The sequence below is a fragment of the Mytilus edulis genome, chromosome 7 (assembly GCF_963676685.1).
Source record: "Mytilus edulis chromosome 7, xbMytEdul2.2, whole genome shotgun sequence".
Lineage (NCBI taxonomy): Eukaryota > Metazoa > Mollusca > Bivalvia > Mytilida > Mytilidae > Mytilus > Mytilus edulis.
In genome coordinates, this window is record NC_092350.1 from 58,207,880 (window position 1) to 58,232,315 (window position 24,436).

The 24,436-nt window shown below is 32.1% G+C and overlaps 2 protein-coding genes and 1 pseudogene across 8 annotated transcripts in view; 2 read left to right on the top strand and 1 right to left on the bottom strand.

Moving 5' to 3' along the window:
- LOC139481878 (MAM domain-containing glycosylphosphatidylinositol anchor protein 1-like) overlaps positions 1-24,436 on the top strand; it is a 111,841-nt gene that overhangs the window by 40,384 nt on the left and 47,021 nt on the right. The window lies entirely within an intron of this gene.
- Positions 1-24,436, top strand: part of LOC139481876 (MAM domain-containing glycosylphosphatidylinositol anchor protein 1-like) — a 52,677-nt gene that overhangs the window by 14,106 nt on the left and 14,135 nt on the right. For 4 of the 7 annotated variants that reach the window (XM_071265390.1, XM_071265387.1, XM_071265385.1 and 1 more), the window contains 5 exons: positions 8,809-8,884; positions 10,180-10,317; positions 11,094-11,191; positions 12,538-12,667; positions 15,075-15,259. In XM_071265390.1, the coding sequence (XP_071121491.1) occupies positions 8,821-8,884; positions 10,180-10,317; positions 11,094-11,191; positions 12,538-12,667; positions 15,075-15,259 (615 nt within the window). In that variant the 5' untranslated portion in view covers positions 8,809-8,820. Of the gene's footprint in view, positions 1-6,662; positions 6,683-8,808; positions 8,885-10,179; positions 10,318-11,093; positions 11,192-12,537; positions 12,668-15,074; positions 15,260-15,945; positions 16,028-17,493; positions 17,661-24,436 lie in introns of those variants that run through there. The other 3 variants (XM_071265392.1, XM_071265391.1, XM_071265386.1) reach the window with 3 other exon arrangements.
- On the bottom strand, positions 4,027-4,982 carry LOC139483537 (uncharacterized; annotated as a pseudogene).

A 24,436-nucleotide genomic window follows, 5' to 3' on the forward strand; every position in this document is an offset into this window, starting at 1 on the left:
ATTCATGAATAAAGGAAAAATCACAGTTCTTTAAACCTTTCTATTATATATCTTTACCAGGCAAAACAAAAATATATTAATCATTAAACATGTTATAAAAGAATGATCTCAACATGCACAACTTCTGTTGATGACATCCCTATCTGCAATGTAAGGAACACATATTATACCAATTAATAAAGGAAAGATAACTTTTTAAGAAAACCATACTCTTTATCTATATCGGGTAAATATAATTATATTTAGGATAAGAAATGTTAAAAGAATAATCCTATCTTAGATAAACAAAATCTTATATGTATGTACGGACAACATATCATATTACTGAATAAAGGGAAGATCACACGATCAGAAATCTGTGGTCCGTAAATTGTATCATCGACAGACAATTTTGTCATAAGCAAGTAAAGAAGTATTAAAAAAATGTGTGAACTACCTGTACTACATATACTAATTTGAAGAAAAGCTATTATATATGAAGAATGAACAAAAAAGTATAAAGTGTGAACTTTGCTAAGTGGTAATGTAAAATCAATTTTAAATAAAATTCAACTGATAACAAAACCATTTCGACTAACAAATATATTAATGTCACGAATAAAAATATATTCGCTTATTCACAGAATCCATTGAAGACAGTAACTGTGACCGTTCTCTGTAATGAAAAATTTAGGGAAACACCGGTTTATTACACATTTAATATTTTCATATTTTACTCTAGACTAAACAGGAAATTAAATATTTGCACTTTATATAAAAATAAGAACAAATAGGTCTTCAACACAGATAGACAATTCCGCTTCCGTCGGCGGGTTTCAGCTAGCCCCTAAACAAAAAAAGTTAGTTGAATATGGTCGTCATACTAAACTCCAAAGCATATAAATGAACCAAAATGATAAAAAAAAATTCAAGACTAACAAAGGCCAGAGGCTCCTTACTTGGAAAAGTCGCACATATGCGGCCGGATTAAATATGTTTTGTGCGATTTCAACCCCCTCATTAAAATAAACATGTAAATTTTTGCTGATTAAATCATAATGTTGATGTTATTAAATATTCCCGATATTACAAATGCAACATCAAGAAGTGCATAGTTTGATATAATCAATTTTATAAACGAAGAAAAACAAAGTATGTTACAAATCAATGTTGCATATCTAGTCAATATTCTTGAGTACTTTAATAAGCCTTAAATAACAAATATTACAAAAACAAAAACTTTAAATAGCTACCAGGACAAACTGATATATTAATGAAATAATAGAAAGATCAAAGTGTCTTGAAACTATTTCTATATCTTTACCATGCAAAATTATTTGTATTGAATTGATGACTAAATATAGTTAAAGGATTATCTCAACATCTATAAATCATATCTCTATGAATGTAAGAACAACGTATGGTATAAACAAAGAACGGAAAGACCACTGCTTTAGAATTCTTTGGTCTATGCACTATATCTTCAAGAGGACAACACTTTTTTTACAAACAAATTTAAAAGGGGTATAACAAATTGTGTTATATAACGCGTTTAAAAATTTATATTAAAGAAACACTTTCAAACATAAAAAAATTAAAGAAAAATAAAAAGTGTGACCTTTAGTTATTGATAAGCTTTTAGAATACTGTAAATTCATTTTATTTGTTTGTAACCAATTTACGAGGATTTCGTTGGTACATTGAAACCACGAATTTAAATGTTCGACGATTTGCAAATTTACTGTATGATTAAATGCAGATTTTTGAAAAACCACGAAATCAAATATCCACGAAAATGCAAGTTTTCCAAATCATGAATCAAATAAATGAATCCACAGTACATATTTGTTATTTATATTCTAATTCGTCAACTCAAACGAATATAAATTATTTAATAAATAAAACAACACATAAATAGGATAAGAGTGCCTACAGCTGTAGCAGCCTTTTTGGTGTTGGTCGACTGGCATAGGCAAGGATTTCCATACTCCACATGAAAAAATATCTGAAAAACGTGCATATGAAATAGAAATATAATCTACTATACTACTAGCTTACAATATAATTCAATGACCTTGCCAGATTTATTTTTCACACTGGCCATGTCAGTGAGACCTTGCCTATTAAATTTGGCCTTGTCATCAACACACGACCTTGCCAAAAAATTGGCCTTGTCTTTACTATGCGACTTTGCTCAACAGACTTGTCGTAAATTCTTACGTGAACTCAGCGTTCAATCTTATAGCTAAAACACTAGAAACGTATTCAGAAGATCCCAACAAGGACTTATTATTCATACCATGAATAAAAATGTTCTGATTTGGTTGAAATTCTAAAACATCAGTTACATATGGTTGCAAATGAGAACCTCTTTTAAAAATCATTGTCCAAATTTAAAATGACGAGGAAGGCCACTTTGGAACTATCAAAGTGCCTCTAGCCTTACATAGAATCAAATGTTTAATTGCTCTACAGACAACAGAAATTGGAGGAACAATCCAATTAACTTCATTATTCCAATTTTGCGTGAACGCATCAACTTCTTCAACACCTGGATTCCAGAATTTAGAATTAAACCTGGGTGATTTTTTATTTAAATTACTCGCAAACCTGTCCACAGTATGCGGACCCCACATATCAGCTATAAATTAAAAAAAATCTACGCTTGTTCCCCAGTCTTCTATATCAATGATTTTTGAAATATAATCAGCTTTAGTATTTTCAGATCTCGGGATCCAAACAACATCTAACGTAATATTCAATTCAGAACACAACTAAAAAATATGCATAGCTATCTCTTGTAAATGTACTTTTGTTCTTACTTTCTGAACAATGAAAACACAGTTATTATTATTTGTATGCCATTTAACACATTTATTTCCTAAACGGTTTTTAAAATACATCAATGCCAACAAAATAGCTTGACGTTCTCTCCATGTAGAACTCTGTATGGACTCTTGTAAAGTCCACATCTGATGAAAATTATTAGAGTCAATACCTATCGAGTAAGCACCAGCAGCTACATTACTAGCATCGGAATATACAATCACGTGGGGAAAAGAATAACCTGCTAAATGTTTTATGTTCAATCTTAAAATGTTATTCAGCCAAAATGAGAGCTCATTGAATACACAATCGGGACATTCCAATATTAACTTTAAATCCCACTTTACTCTGTTTTCAATAGCCCAGTGTAAATAGCGGGTCATTAAACTAGTTATGTTACCCATGACTGGAAACATAGAAGTTACCTTTCCCGTTACCTGAACCAATTTTCGTGCTGTGAAATTAGGAAAGTTATTCAAAACATCAACCAATGATGTTAGGGTATTTTCAATCCGTCTATCTGATATACTAATTGAAAAATCAGACGAATTCCAAACTAAACCTAACCACTCTAAACATTGGACTGGTTCAAAAATAGATTTGTCCATGTTAATAAGAAACCCTGCTTCTAACAAAGACGTTTTCACAAAAGATGAACATTCGGAAGCTTCTTGTTTATTTTTACCCATTCCAAGTCCATCATCTAAATGAAGCACACTATCTACGCCATTTTCTCGCCAGTATTTTACGATTGGACGTGAACATTAAGTGAATAGATATGGAGCAGATGAAAGACCAAAGGCTAACACTGTAAAACAGTAAAATTTATTGTTCCAGCAAAATCCTTAAGATCAAACTTAAACTGATAGCAATCTTTTGTGAAATAGTTTAAAGCCACTTTCCAGTCTTCAAATTTTATTCTTTCTTTTTTAATAAAAACATTCAGTTCACTTAAATCCAAAATCAGACGTTTTTTGCTCGAACTTTGAACTGCAACACTAAGCGGACTTACAACAAATGGTTGAAATGGAGTTTCAATAACACACCCGATATTAAGTAATTCTGAAATTGCTTCATTTACAAATTTAGAATGGACATTAGAAGCTTTGTTATTCTTAAATGACATAGATGTAGGAGTCTGCAAAAAAGGAATAACGTATCCACTTTTGATAGTATTTATAACGAATTCATTAGCACCTATGTGTTTCCAAAATTGTATGTGCTTGCGTAAACTATATTTCACCCCTTTTGCGACAGATGAAATATCAATATTATCAAAATATTTTGCATGTGACATAAACAGTTCAAACTGTCCGTAAAGATTACTTTCATCTAAAAAAGTAGTATAAAAATACTTATCATTAATTCTGTAGCCTTGTTGTCCCTGGGACACCTGGTTTAGTACTGAATAGGAGGGGGCACTGAGTTCGCCAGTGACCAAGTTGGTTGCAGTTGTAACAGATGTCATGAGATGAGGGTTCCCTCTGTCTGCCGGTCCGAAAGGGCGGCTGTTGGTAGTTGTTTTGTCTAACGTTATGTTGATTAGGCATAGGTGCAGAAGGAGCAGAAACAGTAGCTGTAGCGGATCTATAAGGATGAGGTCTTTTCTTTTCCTTAATACTCCTGATGGCACGGGTTTCTGCAGAACGAATGCGCTTCTCATCTTCAGAGTCGAAGGCAAGGTCGTCGCTTTCATATTCACGGACGGTTTTCCATCCTGCGGGAGATTTGTCTGCAATGCGGATGAGTTTCTTTCGCTTCTTAACCTTAGGGATAGCTCCAGATACCAATTTAAGACATGCTGTATCTTCATCAGGAATACGCTTCTGGAGCTTAACAAAGTCGGCCATGATTTCACAATTAAAGTTGAATTATATCTGGTTGCCCTCACCTTTGAGTTTAACTGAAACTTCCTGCTTGAGTTTGGTAGCAAAATTCTCGTTGCCAACTGTCAAATCTTTGTGTAGAGTAGCGATCTTCCCGTCAAGATAGGTTTTAAACAGAGAGAAAGTATCCACCAAGTCGTTATTCCCAGTATGATGTGCAGAAATACCATCACGCAACGAATGTACACTAGTACCAGCTGGCAGAGATTCATGGTCGGAATCTAGAAGTTTCTCGGAGTCAGACATACCACAATAACGAATGCTGCTACGTTGAACTATAGGCAAACTTCGAATAACTTAATTTTCTCAAACTTACCTCTTAAGTAATACTTAATTATGCTTTTCACGAAAATCATGAGGGCATATACACGTAAAACCGGCAATACGGGTATATGCCATCCAATCAAATTGAACGTAAACACACACCATGTGTTTGATATAAACACACACACGTGTTTATAGTAAACAATCACTTGACCGTTACAACGTCATGTGACTTAATACCTTTAATAAATATATATATAGATCGATTCCACTGATTCAAATTTCATCCCGACACTGTAGAAATTGGCCGAATTAAAACAATTTACTTACAAAGGTCAAGGACGACAGTAATTTCGTCGATTCCTGAACATGTATATTGTAAAGTTCACATAAATACCAGTGTATCACACATTTAGGATTTCACAATGGACCAAACATAACAATAAATATACCATTGCATTGATATATGCGATATCATAACTAGAATCAACTTAGTCTAATCTTATTTAACAATGTAGACGTCATAGTTTGCTTAGTGGTCTAGGTAGTGAAACTACTGCATCAATAGCCTTTCAAGAGTAAAGTTAAATCCTTCACGTGCCAGCTGCCACTACTCCAATCTTAATTGACTAGGATTGTCAGTTTTCATACCGCATGTCGATGGTTGACAGCCACGAAAAAACTAAATAGTGCTGAAAGTGGCGTTGATTACCAATCAATCAATAAATCAACTAACGTAGAGAGTATTACGTTTATTAATCAACGACACTTAAGATTGCAGATTTCAATTTTGTCAGCTTAACTTGATACCTAATGATTTTTTTCTTCTTTAAAAATCCTTAAATCATCATGTTTTGTCAATCTTGGGACAGAAAAGTCTACATGAGGTACTTCTTTGCAGTGAACATATGACAAAAATTATCCTATGCTGGTTGCAGTCTTGTAAACAGCTTCGTAGGCTTACATGCAAAACAGCTGATCTTTGAAGATAAAAAAATAAAAAATGCTACAGAAAAAAAATCATGTTCATATCATGTATGTAATACTGTGTAATTGTGATTTAATTGATAAAAAGATGGTCAAGCCACGAAGAATGAAAAGTTACGTAACCCTGAAGTCAAAACATTTTTTTTTGGTTTCTGCTTGCTGTTTTTAGTAGACCGCAGCACTTCCAGTAATTTTGATACCGTTCCACTTCCCTTGATTGATATCCCCCAAAAGATGCAAGTTTGTTTTTAAATCTTTACATATGTTTCAATTTAGCATTACCTTTTAATCAAACAGAAAAAAATGAGTCCAGAACAAAATTCTATTTTATCTATCTCCATGTTTTGACATGCACCGGAAACTGGAGTTGTAATACAAGACTTGTATCTAAAACGTAAAATTTGGTACAATTTTATTCACATTTTGTGGAATTAAAAAAAATACATACTTTAAAATTGTCTTTCTGGTTTGAAAGACTACACGTACAGGTAAAAATTGGCTGAGGTGAAATATATTTGAAGATGTGAAAATGATTTGCATAAGAATACAGATGTTGCACGCCCAAACAAAATTTTGCCTATTCAGCAAAATTCAACAAAGATAAACAACATATGTCACTAATTATTGTTTCACACCTACAGCATTCTTCGATTAGATACTTTAATTGCATCTGCTATTTAAGTAGCCACTTCCCTTAAACAAGTTATCTTGTTATCATAGGTCTACTATTACAGATTGCGGTAAGTGTTCATTTATTTTCTTAGAAACGAAAATCCGTCTGATCTGAAATTGTCAGCTTTTGTTGTTTGTTCAGATTTTTATACGCCCGTCAAAATTTTGACGGGACGTATTATGGTTATACAAATGTCCGGTGTCCGTCCGTCCGTCCGTCTGTCTGTCTGTCCGGCGTAAACATGTCGCACCGTAACTTTAGAACGACTTATCCAAATTTCATGAAACTTAACATAGTTGTTTCTTATGATGGTCAACTGATCTGCATACTTTTTGGTGAAAATAAGATTAAAACTTTTTGAGTTACGGCACAGGGGTGTGTTTTTTTTTACATGTCGCACCGTATCTCAAAAACAATTCTCGATTATGGCTTAAAACTTTAAACACTTCTTAGTTATATTAATCTTAATATCTGTATACTTTTTGTGATGATTCAAAATTTTATTTTTGAGTTATTGAGTATTTTGTAAAAAAGGGGGAGGGTTTTTTTACATGTCGCACCATATCTCAAAAACGATTTATGATTATTGCTTAAAACTTTACACATGTCTTTGTTATATTAATCTGAAAATCTGTTTACTTTTTGGTGATGATTCAAAATTTCATTTTCGAGTTATTGAGTATTTTGTAAAAAAAAAAGGGGAGTTTTTTTTTTTACATATTGTGCCATATCTCAAAAACAATTTATAATTATTGCTTAAAACTGTACACACTTCTTTGTTATATTAATCTAAAGATCTGTATACTTTTTGGTGATGATTCAAAACTTTATTTTGGAGTTATTGAGTATTTTGTTAAACAGGGGAGGTTTTGTTTACATGTCGCGCCGTATCTCAAAAATAATTTATGATTATTGCTTAAAACTTTACACACTTCTTTGTTATATGAATCTAAAGATCTGTATTCTTTTTGGTTTTGATTCAGAATTTTATTTTAGTGATATTTAGTTTTTGTAAAAAAAAAAGAAAAAAAAACAGAGTTGGGGGTTTCACATGTCCCGCCGTGTCTCAAAAACAATATATGGTTATTGCTTAAAACTTTCTCTGAAACTATTTATGATTATTGCATAAAACTTCCACACAAGACGTCGGGCGTATCATGCGCTCATGGCGCAGCTGTTTATTAGACACTGAAAACAAAAATATCCATTATGTAAATAAACGTAAGGTTATTGACACAATAAAACTGTTCTAAATCTTTTTATATGCTCAATTGGGCCAGTGGGCCAAGTGTTTTTTTTTTCATCACTTGGCGGCGTAGTCCGTCCGTAGTCCGTCGTTAACTTTCACAAAAATCTTCTCCTTTTGCATCTACTTTGCCAAATTTAACCAAACTTGGCTATAATCCTCATTTGAGTATCTTGTTTAAATACGTGTCCAATGACCCGCCAATACACTTTCAATGAGTAATTTGATTGTTAAGAGCTAGCTTTAATAAAAAAGGAGATATGGTATGATTGACAACGAGACAACGATCCATAATTTTTTTAATGAATGGATTTTAGCAATTATGAAAAACTTTACGGCGTTAAATAAATAGAAAACTTAATACCGCATAGCCGGCTATACAACACCCCGCCGACATCAATTGATCACAACACATTTGAATATCATAATATATGGGTTAGATAAAAGAACAAGGGGTAGGTAGAGAAAACAGGAAATTTGATTCTGAAATAATCCTTCAAAATTACATTTGAAATTAAGATAAAAAAAAAAAAAGGAAAAACCCACATAGAGGCATTAAAGTATTTGACAAAAATTAATAAATATTGCAATGTCTTTTTTTAAGCAATGAGTAATATTAAGGCGTACTGAAAGTTAAGTTAAGTTCACATATAAAGACATATATCATTGTTGTGAGCAGCCTAGAACATAGTGTATATATCTGAATCAACTCAATCATAAGGATAAATAAGTGCCTTTATAGAAAAAAAACAACAAAAAAACACCGTCTGTTCGGCTGTTTATTAGTGACTTCGAAGTTGAGTTTCAGCATATTTTAGAAGCTTGAAGCTAGCAATCAAAATTTATCATCTAATGCATACAAGTTAAACAAAACTTGCTACTAAATATGAAGCAATATATAATCGATGTTTACAAATTGTCACATTTTTACAAATTTTCTCTTTTAGTATTACAGTATCATGATGAAATGTTGTTGTTTGATTGTAACCATCTTCTGCGCAATTCGTGTTTCTCATTGCGGAAGTAAGTAACAGTTTATGTTAATTATTAAAGAGGTGGGTGTTATTACTCATACACTATATAAAACAGAATATGTGATATGATTGCCAATGAGACAACTCTCCACAAGAGACCAAATGACACAGACATGAACATCTATAGGTCACTGTACAGCCTTCAACAATGAGCTTTACCATACTCAATAAATTACCAAATGACTAAACAAGATGTATGGACTGTTGTTTTGTCTGCCAAAAAGTAATTTTGTGACAGGTTCACTACTTAGAATATCTTGGGGCAAAAGTCAAAACCAGTCCCGCTTGCATATTAAGTTGAATATGATTTCACAGCAATACATAATTTTATTTATGTGCAAGAGCACGTTAATTTAATCCATTAGACTTGTATACAATAAAGGTGAGGAGACATATAAAGTAGAATACAAAACAAAAGTCTTCAAGTGTTAATGTTTGAAGACACAATAGGAAAATGCACATAAGCGTAGCTGAAGGTGAAACTCGCTTTTTTATTTCGTATGTGGTGTCCTGGTGGGTTGTCGTAAATTCACGGAAGGTGTCCGTTGTTATTCTGCGGTTTAAATGTTGTAGTGTACTATTATATTATTTATTGATATACATTTTTCTAGGGTTATCATTTTAACGGACATTTTGCCAACATTATTATAAACATGATATAAGTGGGAGGTTTGACTATCCAAAAAACCAGATGTAACCAACCATTTTGTTTTTCAGAAATATGGCAGTAGTATCACATATTGCGTTTCTAGGTATATTGGCGTTTGCATTTGTTGTAGTTCAGTGTTTCTATTGTTTTTTTTCCTCTCAGAGTTGATGTGTTTATCTCGATTTAAGTTTGTTACCTGGATTTGTATTTGCTTAGTCAAGTAATGACTATTGTACAGTGGTAAACAACTGTTGCCTTTATTTAGTTACCGGCATCTCGATATGGGTTTTTCTGAAACTGATGTAACGAATGTTTCCTTCAATCAAATTCGAGTAAAAAAAACTTAATTCAATGTTTCTGTCAATTAATCAATTAATTTATCACAATAAAATGCTGTTTACATGAAGAATTCATCTTATAATTAAAAAACAAAATCGGTATAGTGAGATTTTGTTTTCAATCGATATGAACCTATTGTTCCTTTTTTTTAAGTCATTAATGCAATGAAGAATTTTACTTAAAGATAATGACTACTAAAATCCAGTTTATTTCCTAAAAAATGTTAATTTCTTATGGTATAATGCAGAGTTTCGAGCTTTCAATGTCACATTGTATTTAAGTACTCTACTATTTAGGACTCACTAGAAATTGTCTGACTTCAAATGGTAAATGTGCAAGAAAAGGTGTTGCTTGTGATGACGCGTTTGGTGAAGGATGGATAGACAAGGGAAAATGTTGTAATGAAAGACCATGTTGTATATATAAATGTCCAAGTAAGTTAACACAGAAAACATGCGATAGCTCTGGTCCCTTCTATTCAGAAGTCAAACATAGGCATGTATTGGAAAAACATCATGCTGTAAATTAAATTTAACAATGTCATATTGTAAGCAACTTGTGTGATAGTTTGTTGGTGTCCTCAAATTCCAAGAACACCAATAAAAGCGAGAAGTTCACGTGTTTGTGAATTGAATTGAGCCATCATTAAGGATACACCGGAAGAATGAGATTAAATTGTAAGAAGTTATTTAATAATTTCTGCTAAGTTTGGGGATTATAACCCGTTATTTTATAACTAATTTTTGAACCATAACGATTTGAACACATCGCGATTTGATTTATGTGATCTGAAAAAAATTCAGAAATGGAATCATTTAGTAACTCGTCCTAATAACGGCTACCTCTGTGCAACTTTGCTTACATGACAGGTTTTTTACATGATTCAAATGACCGATTTCATCCCGTTCTTTGTTTTTTAATCTACAGTTACACCTCTGCAGCTCATTTGTTTTTTGTTTGTGTTTTTTTGTGGTGTTGCTGTGCATGTATTTACTTTGTGTCATGAAAAGATAACAAATATAATTGTTTTTGTTTTTTCTAATAATAAATTATTAGTTTCAATTATATCAAAATAAATAATAGACAAACTAAAACAAAACAATAAGATAACTGTGAAGAGAAAGCTATCATAACGAAAACCACGACTTAATTTTGAAGTCTAATAGAATTAGTCCATTTTAATGCCTAATCTATATTTATTTTTGCACAGATTTATGTAGAAGTGCAAACTACAGCTGTGGATTTGAGGATCATTCATGTGTTTTTCAGTTTGATACCCTTGGTGATTATGTATGGTCATATAAAACTGTAAGTTTTAAGACAGGTTCTGCATTCTATAAAAAAAAACCAAAAAAAAAAAAACCGGTCGATTTACGACCAGTGATAGATGACAAGATGAGAATCGAACGATATCAAAATAAGTATTTAAACTCAAAAAGCGATTACACAAAATCTTTTTTTAACAAGACGACCTACTTATGTCAGCCAGTAAAATCAAAGTATAGCTATGTTTAGTGCAGATGCATGAACAAACAAAATTGACTATTCCGACTAACAACCCCTTTAAACTCCCTACTTTTTTTTCGGTTACAAAAGATAAAATGAATTTGTAAAAAAAATATTTGGCGATTTTATTTCTACAAACGTTGGCATACTTTTTTAAAATTATGAAATTAGACAACAAGTGAATAAAAATTAAATCAAAAGGGCAAATAGACCCTGGGCGAACAGGTAGTAGGCGAACAGCTACTAGGGCGAACGTGATTCAGGGCAAACAGATCCAGATTCCTGAATACACGATTATATGTTCAGATGAATTCATAATTAGTATTAAATGCCTATTCTTTCAAACATTGTTGTGTTGATGAAGCTAAATAACGATTCATTTTATAATTCATATGAATGTGTTACACTAAGCGCAAATAATAAAAATTCTTATTTGAAATACGGGGGTAAAATGGAACAGCTCAACATAACCATCTGTATACGGCTTTCACAGTTGATAAAATTACCGTAATTGTCCTTTTGAATCGGAATAATTCATGGCAGCCGTAGATTTGTTTTCATTTAACCATGGATTTGGCATTTATATTCGTATTTTTCTACTCGCTAACACTCGGAATAAAATGATCGAATACAAATGCTACACCCACTTCTAAATGAAAAAAATCTTTGAAATTCTTCATTATATTGCCCGCCCTTCGTATTCATTTCTACATTTTTCATTAGGCGAGTTTCAGAAGAACACACATTAAAGTCAGTTTATTTAGTACTTATATGATTTAATACCTTGTTTTTTCGCAGTTTTTTTTATTTTTATTTTGAATTAAAGGCACTTACAACGGCTAGTATTATCTCTTTTATAACGTAATTGAAAAAGAAATAATCTGTGCATTATCTACACAAGACAAAAATATCATTAAATACAAAAAATATATACAAATTAAAAACTAGCTACATGATTGCATCTACATGTCTTTACTTTTGTCATCGGATTGGTATTACTTAAAAAAAGTATATTTATCGGTTTATCATTTTTTAACGTCTATGTCCTCACTATGTAAACTATGTTTTTCTCTTTAGTTCACGTTTTAAACCTTAAACACGATAAACGGAAATCTAACTGTTGATTAAGTTTAAACTTGATGTTTCAGGGTAGTACAACCACGGCGGGAACTGGGCCCTTAGAAGCAGCCGAGGGAACACATTACCTATACACAGACGCCAATAATGGGGAAAATGGAACTACAGCTATACTCACAACAGCAGCTACTAACTTACCAGGTATCTTCATAAGTTCATTTGTTCAGAAATGGCGTTCTTTTAAAATTATGTTTACAAAAAAAAATGACTTACTCGAAGAAGGTACTTCCAGACTTGAAGGTATATACATGACTTCAGCAATGTCAGAACTGAGCGAATGCCAAACAGTAATCTCATGATTTTCAAGGTCGATAATAGTTGAAGTTATTTACTTTGTGGATATCAACTTTCGTGATTTCTGAAAAAATATCGTTTCTTCCAGAGGATCCTAATTTGTAGATTAATAATAAATACGATTGAACTTATCTTAAAAAACGTTTTTCACTGGGAAGGTAATGTCGTGACATGAAATAACAAACTAAATCATCCCAGTTGATATAAAACATCAAAGGTTTGTTAGGATTTGTCAGGGTTTGTTTGACAGTCTCAAGGTGAGTTATACGACAAGGAGAACTATAAAATAGCATTATGTCACTGATATACTATACACAATATTTTCCCTCTCAGAAAATGCAGATTTTCATGATAATGTATATCCTTTACCGTTCTTATCAAATTAGATTTTTTTCCCTGACGTCTTTAGGTGTAAAACCACTTTGAATTTCTCCTGTTAGTCTTCGTTGAATTTGCACTTTTCAAACAAAATGTCCAGAATGCACTCTTGATTTAAAAAAAGAAACACTCGCCCAGTTTTATCATAACCAGTACTATAAACAAACATTCACATACCATTCAATTGCATATAAGAAAAAAACTATCACTGGAAGCTAACCAATCTAATTGTCACTTGTTTTTGTTATATGTGTACAAGCAACATGTAAATTTAAGTTTCCAAAATATTCTATAGAAATCAATAAATTAAAAAAATAATGGTGGTTTGAAATACTTAAGATATATGATTATGACCAAGACATTTTTTTAATGCAATGATATGTAGGATTAATTTTCCTACAACTGTCAAATTCAAAGGAATATTTATTTTACCTTTTCCGTTTGCAACCGGATATGACGTACTTTGATTTGGGGGAACTTGACTTTAAGTGCTAACTCTTTTATACGTCTCAAGCATACGGTGACTTATTAATTGAGATGTAGACGTTAGTAATCACTGTCTTTTATTATTAGAAATAATTATTTTTGTAATTTTCTGAAGTGATTCGACGTTCCTAATACCCTGGGTCATGTGGTATGAGTTAGAACTGTGTTGTTTTGGTTCCTTTGACTCTTGTAGCCATATATTACTAAATTGAAAGTGAATGCTATATACGGTATTGACTCTTGTGCAAATTTAATTTCAACTACAAAATAATTTTGTTGACGTTTTGCTCAAATTTGAAATCAACTACGAAAACATTTTGTTTGTTTATTTGTTAAAATTGATTTTCAAATTGTGTAGTAATAATAAATAAACTCATCATAGATACTAGGATTGAAATGTATTATTACACAGCTGTGTCTCCTGGATCCCAGTAATAATTAAAAAGTAACTTGCCACGCCATTGTGTAAAAATAACCCAGACAAACAATAGTACACATCATAAAGACTAAGCAACATGAAACCACAAAGACTGGGAGTGCTCCTAAGTGCCCCGGAAGGGCGAGAAAATCCTGCTCTTTATGTGGTACAAGTGACTACAACTCCGAAACAATTATAAGTTGGAAGGTCACATTCGTGAAAAAGGGATAGGATTACAGTTACGACAATATTAACATATCCGCTATCCTCTGTGGAACGGATATTACATAAATTGCGATTTACGTCTGTAATTTACGAAAGGAGGATTTCAGAAGCACAATGAGGAATTCCTATTTTATGTCTTTATCACACATTTTGGACTAATATGTACATGTTTGCTTGGTCAATTATGGCAGAAAGTCAAGGTTTGGTTTGCCTTTGGTCTCATTTTGTCCTCTGACTTGATATGGGAATATAGGGCTAAAACCGAGGCCTACATTGAAAATGCCATATCATAACCTATAATATGTTTAATAAATAGATATGATGAAAAAATGTCTCTTGAAAATATCATTCACTGTTGAACAGTCAGAACGAGTTTAAAGCGATACAATATTGGCACAATTCACAGTTTTTTTTATCGTCACACACATATGAATTAGAAGAACTACATCTTTTTGAACTGGTGAATTATGAAACATATGAATTGTTTTTTTCTTCAGTATTTGGTTACAACTTATTACGGTTATCGTTATGTTGGTTCATATTACATAAGATATTTGTAAGAATCGCAAATACTGAATCAGAATATATCAATGTTTTGGTAGTATCAGTCAATAAAAAATCAAAAAAGAAGAGACAAATAAGAAACTAAAATTCCAAATAATTCTTGCATTCTTGTCAGCAGACATCTCAATACCAACTAAAATAGATCTCTTGATAGTATTTTGATTATAACCTTTATTATTGCAGCATGTCCTTATTGTCTGTCCTTCAAGTACCACATGATGGGGCCTCACGTTGGAACATTAGAATTTTTAGCTGGGGAGAAAGGATCTACCCTGAGAAGGGTATGGAAATACATAGGAGGATTAAGCTTTTCTCACGATGATTGGAGAAATGATACTGAAAACATTCCACAATATTGTAATCCTGTTGTAAGTATGACTATAGATTCATTTATATTCTTTGGTACCAACACCGAATTATTGAAAGTGAAACATATGACAGTATTAACTTACCTTTTTTTTTTGCGTCAGACACTTTGTAAAAGAAGCACCTAGAACGTCATGAATAATTTGTACTAATATTCTTGATCTTTAGAATTTGAAGTATCTAGGTACACACTGTCCAGCATAAAACTACGCAATGCAGCACACAAAAATACATCCAAAAGCACGTTTTCCAAGTGAATACAATAAGGAAATATAACTGAAAAATGAGTCCGATTAGGTTGGGACATTCGTCTTATTTACAAGCAACTTATTTAAAATACGATTTTTACAGAAATAATTGAAAAGTTTCCTTCTGTACCCTTTAGATTTGATTTCCATTATTATAACATGTTTAAAGTCAGTCCTCTGTTATTCATTGGTTGTTGTTTATTGATCTGGTTCATATGTATTTCTCGTTTCTCTTCTTTTTAATAAATATTAGACCATTAGTTTTTCGGCTTAGAATTAAATTTACACTAGTCATTTTGGGGCCCTTTCTCGCGTACTGTTCGCAAAACACTATCAAGTATAAATAATTTAAGTGAGAAAAAAAAGGATAAGAAAAAAAAGAAGGGGGGTGACATTGTATGCCAATACTATTTTGAAATATTTTTGTTTTATTTTTATAGTTCACCATAATAAGTACCAGAGGTGATGGAACGATTGGTGATATTGCCATTGATGATATTCTCCTCAGAACTGGTGCATGTGGTAAGTATATCAATGATATATTTCCTAATTAATATTTAGCTTACAATTCGCAATCAAATATATCATTTTTATTTAATAGAGAGAGGCGACTATAATTCAATTATGTGTATAGAAGTTAACATTGTTGACCTTTTTAACTAAAATCATAGCGCGTAGGTGTTTTTTTTTTCTTGTACAAATATTAGAAATATGTTGGATGAAAAAAAAATGTCTCCAGATTTAGCATTTCAAATTGGTATAAGTCTTATTTTTTACCACATGTATTGTTCATACAAAAGTTTGAAATGTGTCTCTACACTTGGTAAACATTATTCGAAATATCGATCATCAAAATATCTGATACTTTCAAAGCGTCATGAGGGAAATAAATCGATATCTAGACAAGATAACATTGAAAATGAAAATGTTTAGGAGACCACAACCCGACCAAGAGTGGACAAAAGTCAAAGGCCACAAATGAGTCTTCAATGCAGCGTGAGAATACACCCGGAGGTGGTCATAAGATGGTCCCTAAATAAAATTGTGTTCAAGTTCAGTGAAAATAGACGTCACACTCGACTCCAAAACATATAAATGAAGTAATATAAAAAAAAAACATATACAAGACAAACAAAAGCCAGTCGTTCCTGACTGTATGAGTTCGACTGTCTTTTAGTATCTTTTGTCTCTCGTATAGAAAAGGCTCAAAATGTAAAGGGATAAAACATATTTTGTGAGATCTCTACCCTCACCTTATACATCTAGCCAATGTAGAATAAAAAAAAATAGCAATATACTTGTTTGTGCACAGATGCTTATAAGCAAATACATCACGTTGGAGTAATTCATGGCGGTCGTAGATTTCTTTGTATCCTGGTCCGTGTATATTTGCGTCCATTCGTTTTTCGTTTTGAAATATAACATGTATAAAAAAAAAATATCAAAAGGGTTTTCGATTTTTCATTTTTGATTTTCGAAAACCAAAATTGAAAAGAAAAGGTTTTTTTTCGTTTTTGATTTTTCAAAAAACCCTAATGAATATCAAGAGTTTTTGTTTTGTGTATTTGATATTTCATAACGAAACACGAATGGACGCACCGTTTACCCCGACTTTTCTTTTCTACTTTTATGACATATAGTTTCAAAATTACTATCTGAAAATGTTATTGAATCTTTGATATATTTTCATATGTTTTTTAAGAAAAGTACTGCCAACGTTAAATGTTTAAAAGTCTAGAGGGAATTATTATTATGAAACAGAATAGCGAATATCCTTGCGAACATACACTTTCTTCTTTCTTCGACTAAAGAACAACTGTTGAAAACAAGACATCTCATGTATACATACCTTAAAAGCTTCCTGTTCGGTGCGAGTTAAGGCTCCATGTCGAAGGCCGTACTTTGACCTTTTATGGTTAACTTTTACAAATTAGAATAGAGAGTTGTCTCATTAGCATTCATACCACATCTTATCATATCTTTTTCAGATGCTGGAGAATAAACAGACAAAAAGAGAACACATAACAATAATTCGATATTGACAGTTAATTATAAATAACACTGATCATGTTATATTTAAAAAAAATGTGTTATTTTGTAACAATGAACATAATATATTGAAACCATTGAATTAAAATTAAAAGAATTTATTTAACAAAACTTACCTACTATCATTTATACACGAAAAGCTTATTTTAATAGGGTTTGTGTTGCTCAGTCTTCAGTGTTCTATGTTATGTATTGTGTTCTATTATTTGTCTGTTTGTCTTTTTCTTTTTTAGCCATGGAGTTTATCTATGAGTTTAACTGTCTCTCTGGTATCTTTCGACCCTCTTTTATCTATATCATTTAACACAATTGGTATCTCTTCAGTAATGTCTGCAGCTACAGAATCGTAAATGCAAATAAAGTTCAGAATCTGTTAGAATTCCGTTTTTTTTTCTTTCGAAAAGCAAGTAAAAAATATAAAAACCAAACACACAAAAAATCAATTGAATGTAAAATAAAATACTTCTGATCAGTATCCAATAAGTAGCAGATTGCTCGTTAAGATTGGAGGATTTTATCAACGTAATCAAACATGAATACATAATTATATAACTCACTATTATCTAATCAATGCCGTCCATTGTTTTGGATGATAGTTTTCCTAATCGAATTGTTTCATATTTTCGTGTTTCATCATGTCGGGGCCTTTTATTGGCGATAATACAGTGTTGTATTTCCTCTCAATTGAAGGCGTATGCTTACCTATAATTGCTGACATGCACGTCATATGGTCTTTGGTTGATAGTTGTCACATTGGATATCATACAACATCTCCTTATTTCTATGTTACAATATCTTTCTTGATGAGGTTGCTGCTCATATTAATTCGGTCTAAAACAGTTGAATGGCAACATACGTATGACACCTTGGTTACATCATAATTGAACATTACAAAAGGGTAAAGTTAAGTAGTGCTGTTCATTATCAATAATATAAATATATTATTATTATTAATAATATTATTTTTTTTGTTGATTTTAGAAGCCAAATCATGGCTCTTACCATATCCCCTTCGTTGATGCTCAGATGCCTCGTATTACCATAATTCTTTAAAGCGTTCTAATCTATCTGCAATTACATTATTATTTGTCATGATTGTTATTGGTTACGCAAAATAATTGACTTAGATGACTTCTTCTGGTTCACCTTAGTTCCGAATACATGTAGGACAATACGGTTTGAATGACATTGAATCTAATTTGTTTTATAACTAATAACTGGCTAGTCGGTGGTGGCATATACTAATCACTCTCTGTCTGTTTTGAGATATTCATATATGATAAGCTATTTTAGATCTAAATTGGTTCCTTGAATGTCACTGTTTCTTAGTTTCATACAAACCAGTTATTAAATTAAATATACAGATTATCTTTAGTAGATTATACAAGGCATATTTTGCTAACAGCAAAGGTTGGTTATATGGGCAAACACTTAAAGGCAACAGTAGTATACCGCTGTTAAAAAGTCACAAATCGGTTGTAAATGATAGATGTCTCTATATAGATGACTCTATATTTAATATTTTCAAAAAAGCGCGAGGTTTGGCTAGACACAAAACCAGGTTCAATCCACCATTTTTTTCTTAAAATGTCTTGTACTAAGTCAGAAAATGGCAGTTTTTATCTTATAGTTCGTTTCGGTGTGTATTACATTGTCGTTTATTTTTTTTGTTGCACTTTAGTGTTTCTATTGTTTCATTGTTTTCCTTTTATATGTGATGTGTTTTCCTCGGTTTTAGTTTGTAACCCGGATATGTTTTCCCTCAATCGATTTATGACTTTCGAATAGCGGTATACTACTGTTGCCTTTATCTATCCGATTACATTAGGACATGGTTGGTTGGTATACTAGTTTCAAGCCACGAAATCGGTCAAAAAGGAAGTGATTACAGTGTACGATACGCCAAAAAGACAGTTCAACCTTACTTGTACTTACACCTATGTGTCTTATGAATTTCACGTTCAAGTTAAAAAAAATATATAATTTTTTAAGTCAATCTCACGTTTGTCTACAGAAGACTAATCAAAAACGCTCGAATAAAAGTAAATATGTAAAATAAAGTACGAAGTTTAAAATCTTTCAGGAACAAAATTCAGGAAGGTTTTCAGATATGTATTTGAGGCTATTTTTTCATTCAGTAGACAATTCACGATATATTTAATTCTTCCAAGTTTGATAAACAGTTAATTAATAAGACCCATGGACATGAAAATTGCTTTCTTCTTAAAAAAAGAATTAACAGTTTTAGGCGACATATCAATGTATCGGGACATATGATTCTGACTAAAAGGTAGACAGTGTTGGCTATTTTTCTAGTTTTATGCATAACGGAATTGAATATGTCTTCATACTTAGGCAAATTATGAAGAAAAAAACCTCTATGATTGCATCACAAAAAATAGGAATATAGACTGGTACGATTAGGAATGGTTCATCATCGGTTATTTAACAGGCCAAGCTTGGTATCGATAAAACCAGTTAGAAAAAATGATGTGTAACAATGTACTTTCGAATGGCACTCCAATTAAATGGTAAGAATGTTTTTGCTTAGGGCGTCATTCACATTATGTAAATGTCGTAGGTTAAATGCGACTCAAAACGCCAAACTGGATAAAAAAAATCATCCGATCAATACAATACAATACGTATAAATGAAATATTCAAATGCAACGGAGGTTTAATCTGACTTGCACTTGTAGCAAGGAGTTGAAGCATGAACATTTGCCGATTGTTTGATATTTTACGACAAGCGTTGTTGACGAAACTTTCCGCAAATCTTTTCTTGGCTTCTATGGAAGCGAATAACTTTAAACGTGGCGTGGTATTGAAATTTTGTTATATTGAGTTGTAGCGTGTTAAACAGTTTCTATATCTGCCATATAGCAACAACTAAGTGATTTATATAGTATGTTGTACTGTTACACCACTGGTCAGGGTTAGATGGAGGGTTGTCGCTTTCAAACTAGTTTAACCCCGCCACATTCTGTAAGTGCCTGTCCAAAGTAAGGAGCCTGTAATTGTGTAATTGGTTGTCGTTTGTTGCTGTGTAACGTATTTGTTTTTTCATTCATTATTTTGTACATTAATTAGGCCGTTAGTTTTCTCGGTTAAATTGTTTTACATTAATTTTGTCATTTCGGGGAATTTTATCGCTGACTATACATGCTATACATTTGTCTTTAAAATACAACATGATAATATACCTTTGGTTTTAAGCGTATCCGATGACATATATATTCCAGGCCAAAACAAAAGTCCGAAAGACAATCCCGCACACATACCACATAACAAAATACACGTTTTGTGCAAACGGAATTCGGTTTCACACGTCTAGATAAGTCCAATAAAAACGGTCAACAACTGGCCAAAAAGAAAATGGGGGAAAATACAAACAGGAAAATACCATCGTCGATTCGTCTTATTTTGATTCTTAATTGAAGGAAGTATTGTATGGGCGACAACTTTAAATCCGGTTCCTGAATCAAAGGTTCCGAATGTTATTGAACAACATAATAAGATACGAGAGTATCCCATGACAGTATAAAGTATAAATAAACTGTAAATTTGCTCGAGTGTATCTAAATTAACTGTTATGGGAAACTCTGGTACCTTTTTCGATTTCCGTTCCGGGATGAAAATTTCAGGGACTGAATTTTCGACTCTCCCTTGACACCATTGGCGAGTATGGTCTTGAGGAAACGATGAAAATCCGTTGGAAGGGGACGATAAATGGCTGACCCGTGTTAAGAGAGAGTCATATCTCTTGCACGTTAAATACACCCTTGTAGATTTCGAAAAAGAGCATGCTAATGCCGCTACAAGGCAGCACTCGCACCAGCACCCTCAAAGTGAAAAGGGATTAATAAAGGTTGCAAAACTTGTTTCCCAATCCCCTATATATAAATATGTTTATTCTAATCAATAGTAATTGAGTTCATGTATATGCTTCGGAATTGAGGGTGATATCCATTTTCATTGAACAAGTTTACAAATTTCTGAAGCCAACCTCCTGGTGCGGGATTTTCTCGCTGTGTTGAAGAACTATTGTGGCCTTTGGCTGTTTCTACTATTTTGTCGGGTTGTTGCTCTTTGATGTATTTCCAATTTTCATTCTCAATTTTAATAAAATTACTTTTGTTTGTCACTGATTGATGGTTAGAAAATAAATGGTATGTTTTATATAGATCATGGCAAATATCTCCCCACTGATTCATTCATGCACAAATAAAATTGAGAATGGAAATAGGGAATGTGCCAAAGATACAACAACCCGACCATAGAAAAAACAACAGCAGAAGGTCACCAACAGGTCTTCAATGTAGCGAGAAATTCCCGCACCCGGAGGCGTCCTTCAGCTGGCCCCTAAACAAATATATACTAGTTCAGTGATAATGAACGCCATACTAATTTCCAAATTGTACACAAGAAACTAAAATTAAAATAATACAAGACTAAAAAAGGCCAGAGGCTCCTGACTTTGGACAGGCGCAAAAATGCGGCGGGGTTAAACATGTTTGTGAGATCTCAACCCTCCCGTTATACCTCTAGCCAATGTAGAAAAGTAAACGCATAACAATACGCAATTTAAAATTCAGTTCAAGAGAAGTCCGAGTCTGATGTCAGAAGATGTAACCAAAGAAAATAAACAAAATGACAATTATACATAAATAACAACAGACTACTAGCAGTTAACTGACATTCCAGCTCCAGACTTCAATTAAACTAACTGAAAGATTATGATTTCATCATATGAACATGAGGGGTTTAGTATCATACCATCATAGCATATATGAGAAAAACATAACCCGTGTCATGCCAACAACTGGTTTTTGAAAAATGTGTTTAGTTCCGATGCAAAGACCCTATAAGTGAATCAATATTAACGCCAAAATATGCAAACAAAACAAGTACTACTGGGGCATATGAAACAAGTAAAAGAGAACTGTGAAAGTACTATGAGTCGGTTTCACAAAAAAATTGGACTAAGATCGGTTGTAATTATACTGAATTGTTCATGACTTAAGATCAATCTTAGTCGTATGTTTTTTTTTGTGAAACCGACTACTGTAATGTAGACAGGTAAAACTAAGAGACATACCAATTTATTATACACTAACCATTTTAATATTTGACCTCAGAGAAAATGTATACCATTGAAATGTATATGTATAAATATTTTCTGTGATTTGAAGGAGACCTGTGAAATTCCGATGATGGAGTCAATTAAGATAGTGTGTATAACATAAACAAGATGTAACAATATCAAGATGCAAATAATTTGCACAATCATTCGATTCACAAAGAAAAAAAGTCTGTAACAAATCAAGGTTGCATACCTTGTCAGTATCACCAATGCACTTTAATTTGCGAGTATTACAAATATCAACACCAAATGACGTATTAATAAATAAAAGAAAGATTACAGTTTCTGTAAACTATTTCCGATATATTTACCAGGCAAAACTATTTGTTTTGATGTTTAAATATGTTAGAAAATAGTCCCAAGTCATGTAAACCTTATACATATCTTCGTCTGGACAAAATGTTATATTAATGAATATAGGAACGATCATAGTTTCTGTAATCATACTTTATGTCTATAGCTGGCTTAAACGTTTTTATCAATAGTTAATCTCGTGAAAAAAATGATCGCAACTTCTATAAACCACATGTCCAATGAATGTATGGACAACATATAATATGACCAATTATACAAAGGATCACATGTTCAGAAATTTGTTGTTCATACCTTGTATCATCAACCGACATTTTATTTCATAATGAAACAAAGGAGTATTAAAAATTGTATGAAGATTTACGTGGACACACGTATTTAGATTTTAACATTTCATTCTTGACTACAAAGAAAAATATATCATTATACTTTATATATTCATTATATTTACTCTTTCAAAGAAACATGTAAAAATTTGCTAATAAAATCACGCAATGATTATGTTGATCAAGAAGTAATTAATAAAGTTTGAATAAGATATTCGAGATGTAACAAGTGCAACATCCAGATGTAGATAATTTGCATAATCAATTTGATAAACGAAGAAAAACAAAGTCTGTTACAAATCATTGTTGCAAAACTCGTGATTTTAGTAATTTAATTAGCCTTAACTTGCAAATACAACGAAAAAATACTTGTATAAGAAATATCATAACAAAATGATATATACTACCAAATTAATGAAAGAACACGATACCCAACATCAATTTCAAGCATAAAAATTTGTAATAATGATCAATATAAAAATAAGAAGATGTGGTATAATAGCCAATTTGACAACACTAAACAAGAGACAAAATTACATAGAAATTAACAACTATAAGTCAGCATACGGCCGTCAACAATGAGCGAAACCCTTACCGCATATTAATGCAGCTATTACAGGCGTAAAAAGATATCAAAAGAAGGATTACAAACCGTATGTCATATCTGCAATGGCAGAACAAAATGTATGGAGAGTTGTCTCATTGGCACTCACACCACATCTTTCTATATCTATTGTCATGAATAAAAGAAAAATCACAGTTCTTTAAACCTTTCTATTATATATCTTTACTAGGCAAAACAAAAATATATTAATCATTAAACATGTTATAAAAGAATGATCTCAACATGCACAACTTCTGTTGATGACATCCCTATCTGCAATGTAAGGAACAAATATTATACCAATTAATAAAGGAAAGATAACTTTTTAAGAAAACCATACTCTTTATCTATTTCGGGTAAATATAATTATATTTAGGATAAGAAATGTTAAAAGAATAATCCTATCTTAGATAAACAACATCTTATATGTATGTACGGACAACATATCATATTACTGAATAAAGGAAAGATCACACGATCAGAAATCTGTGGTCCAT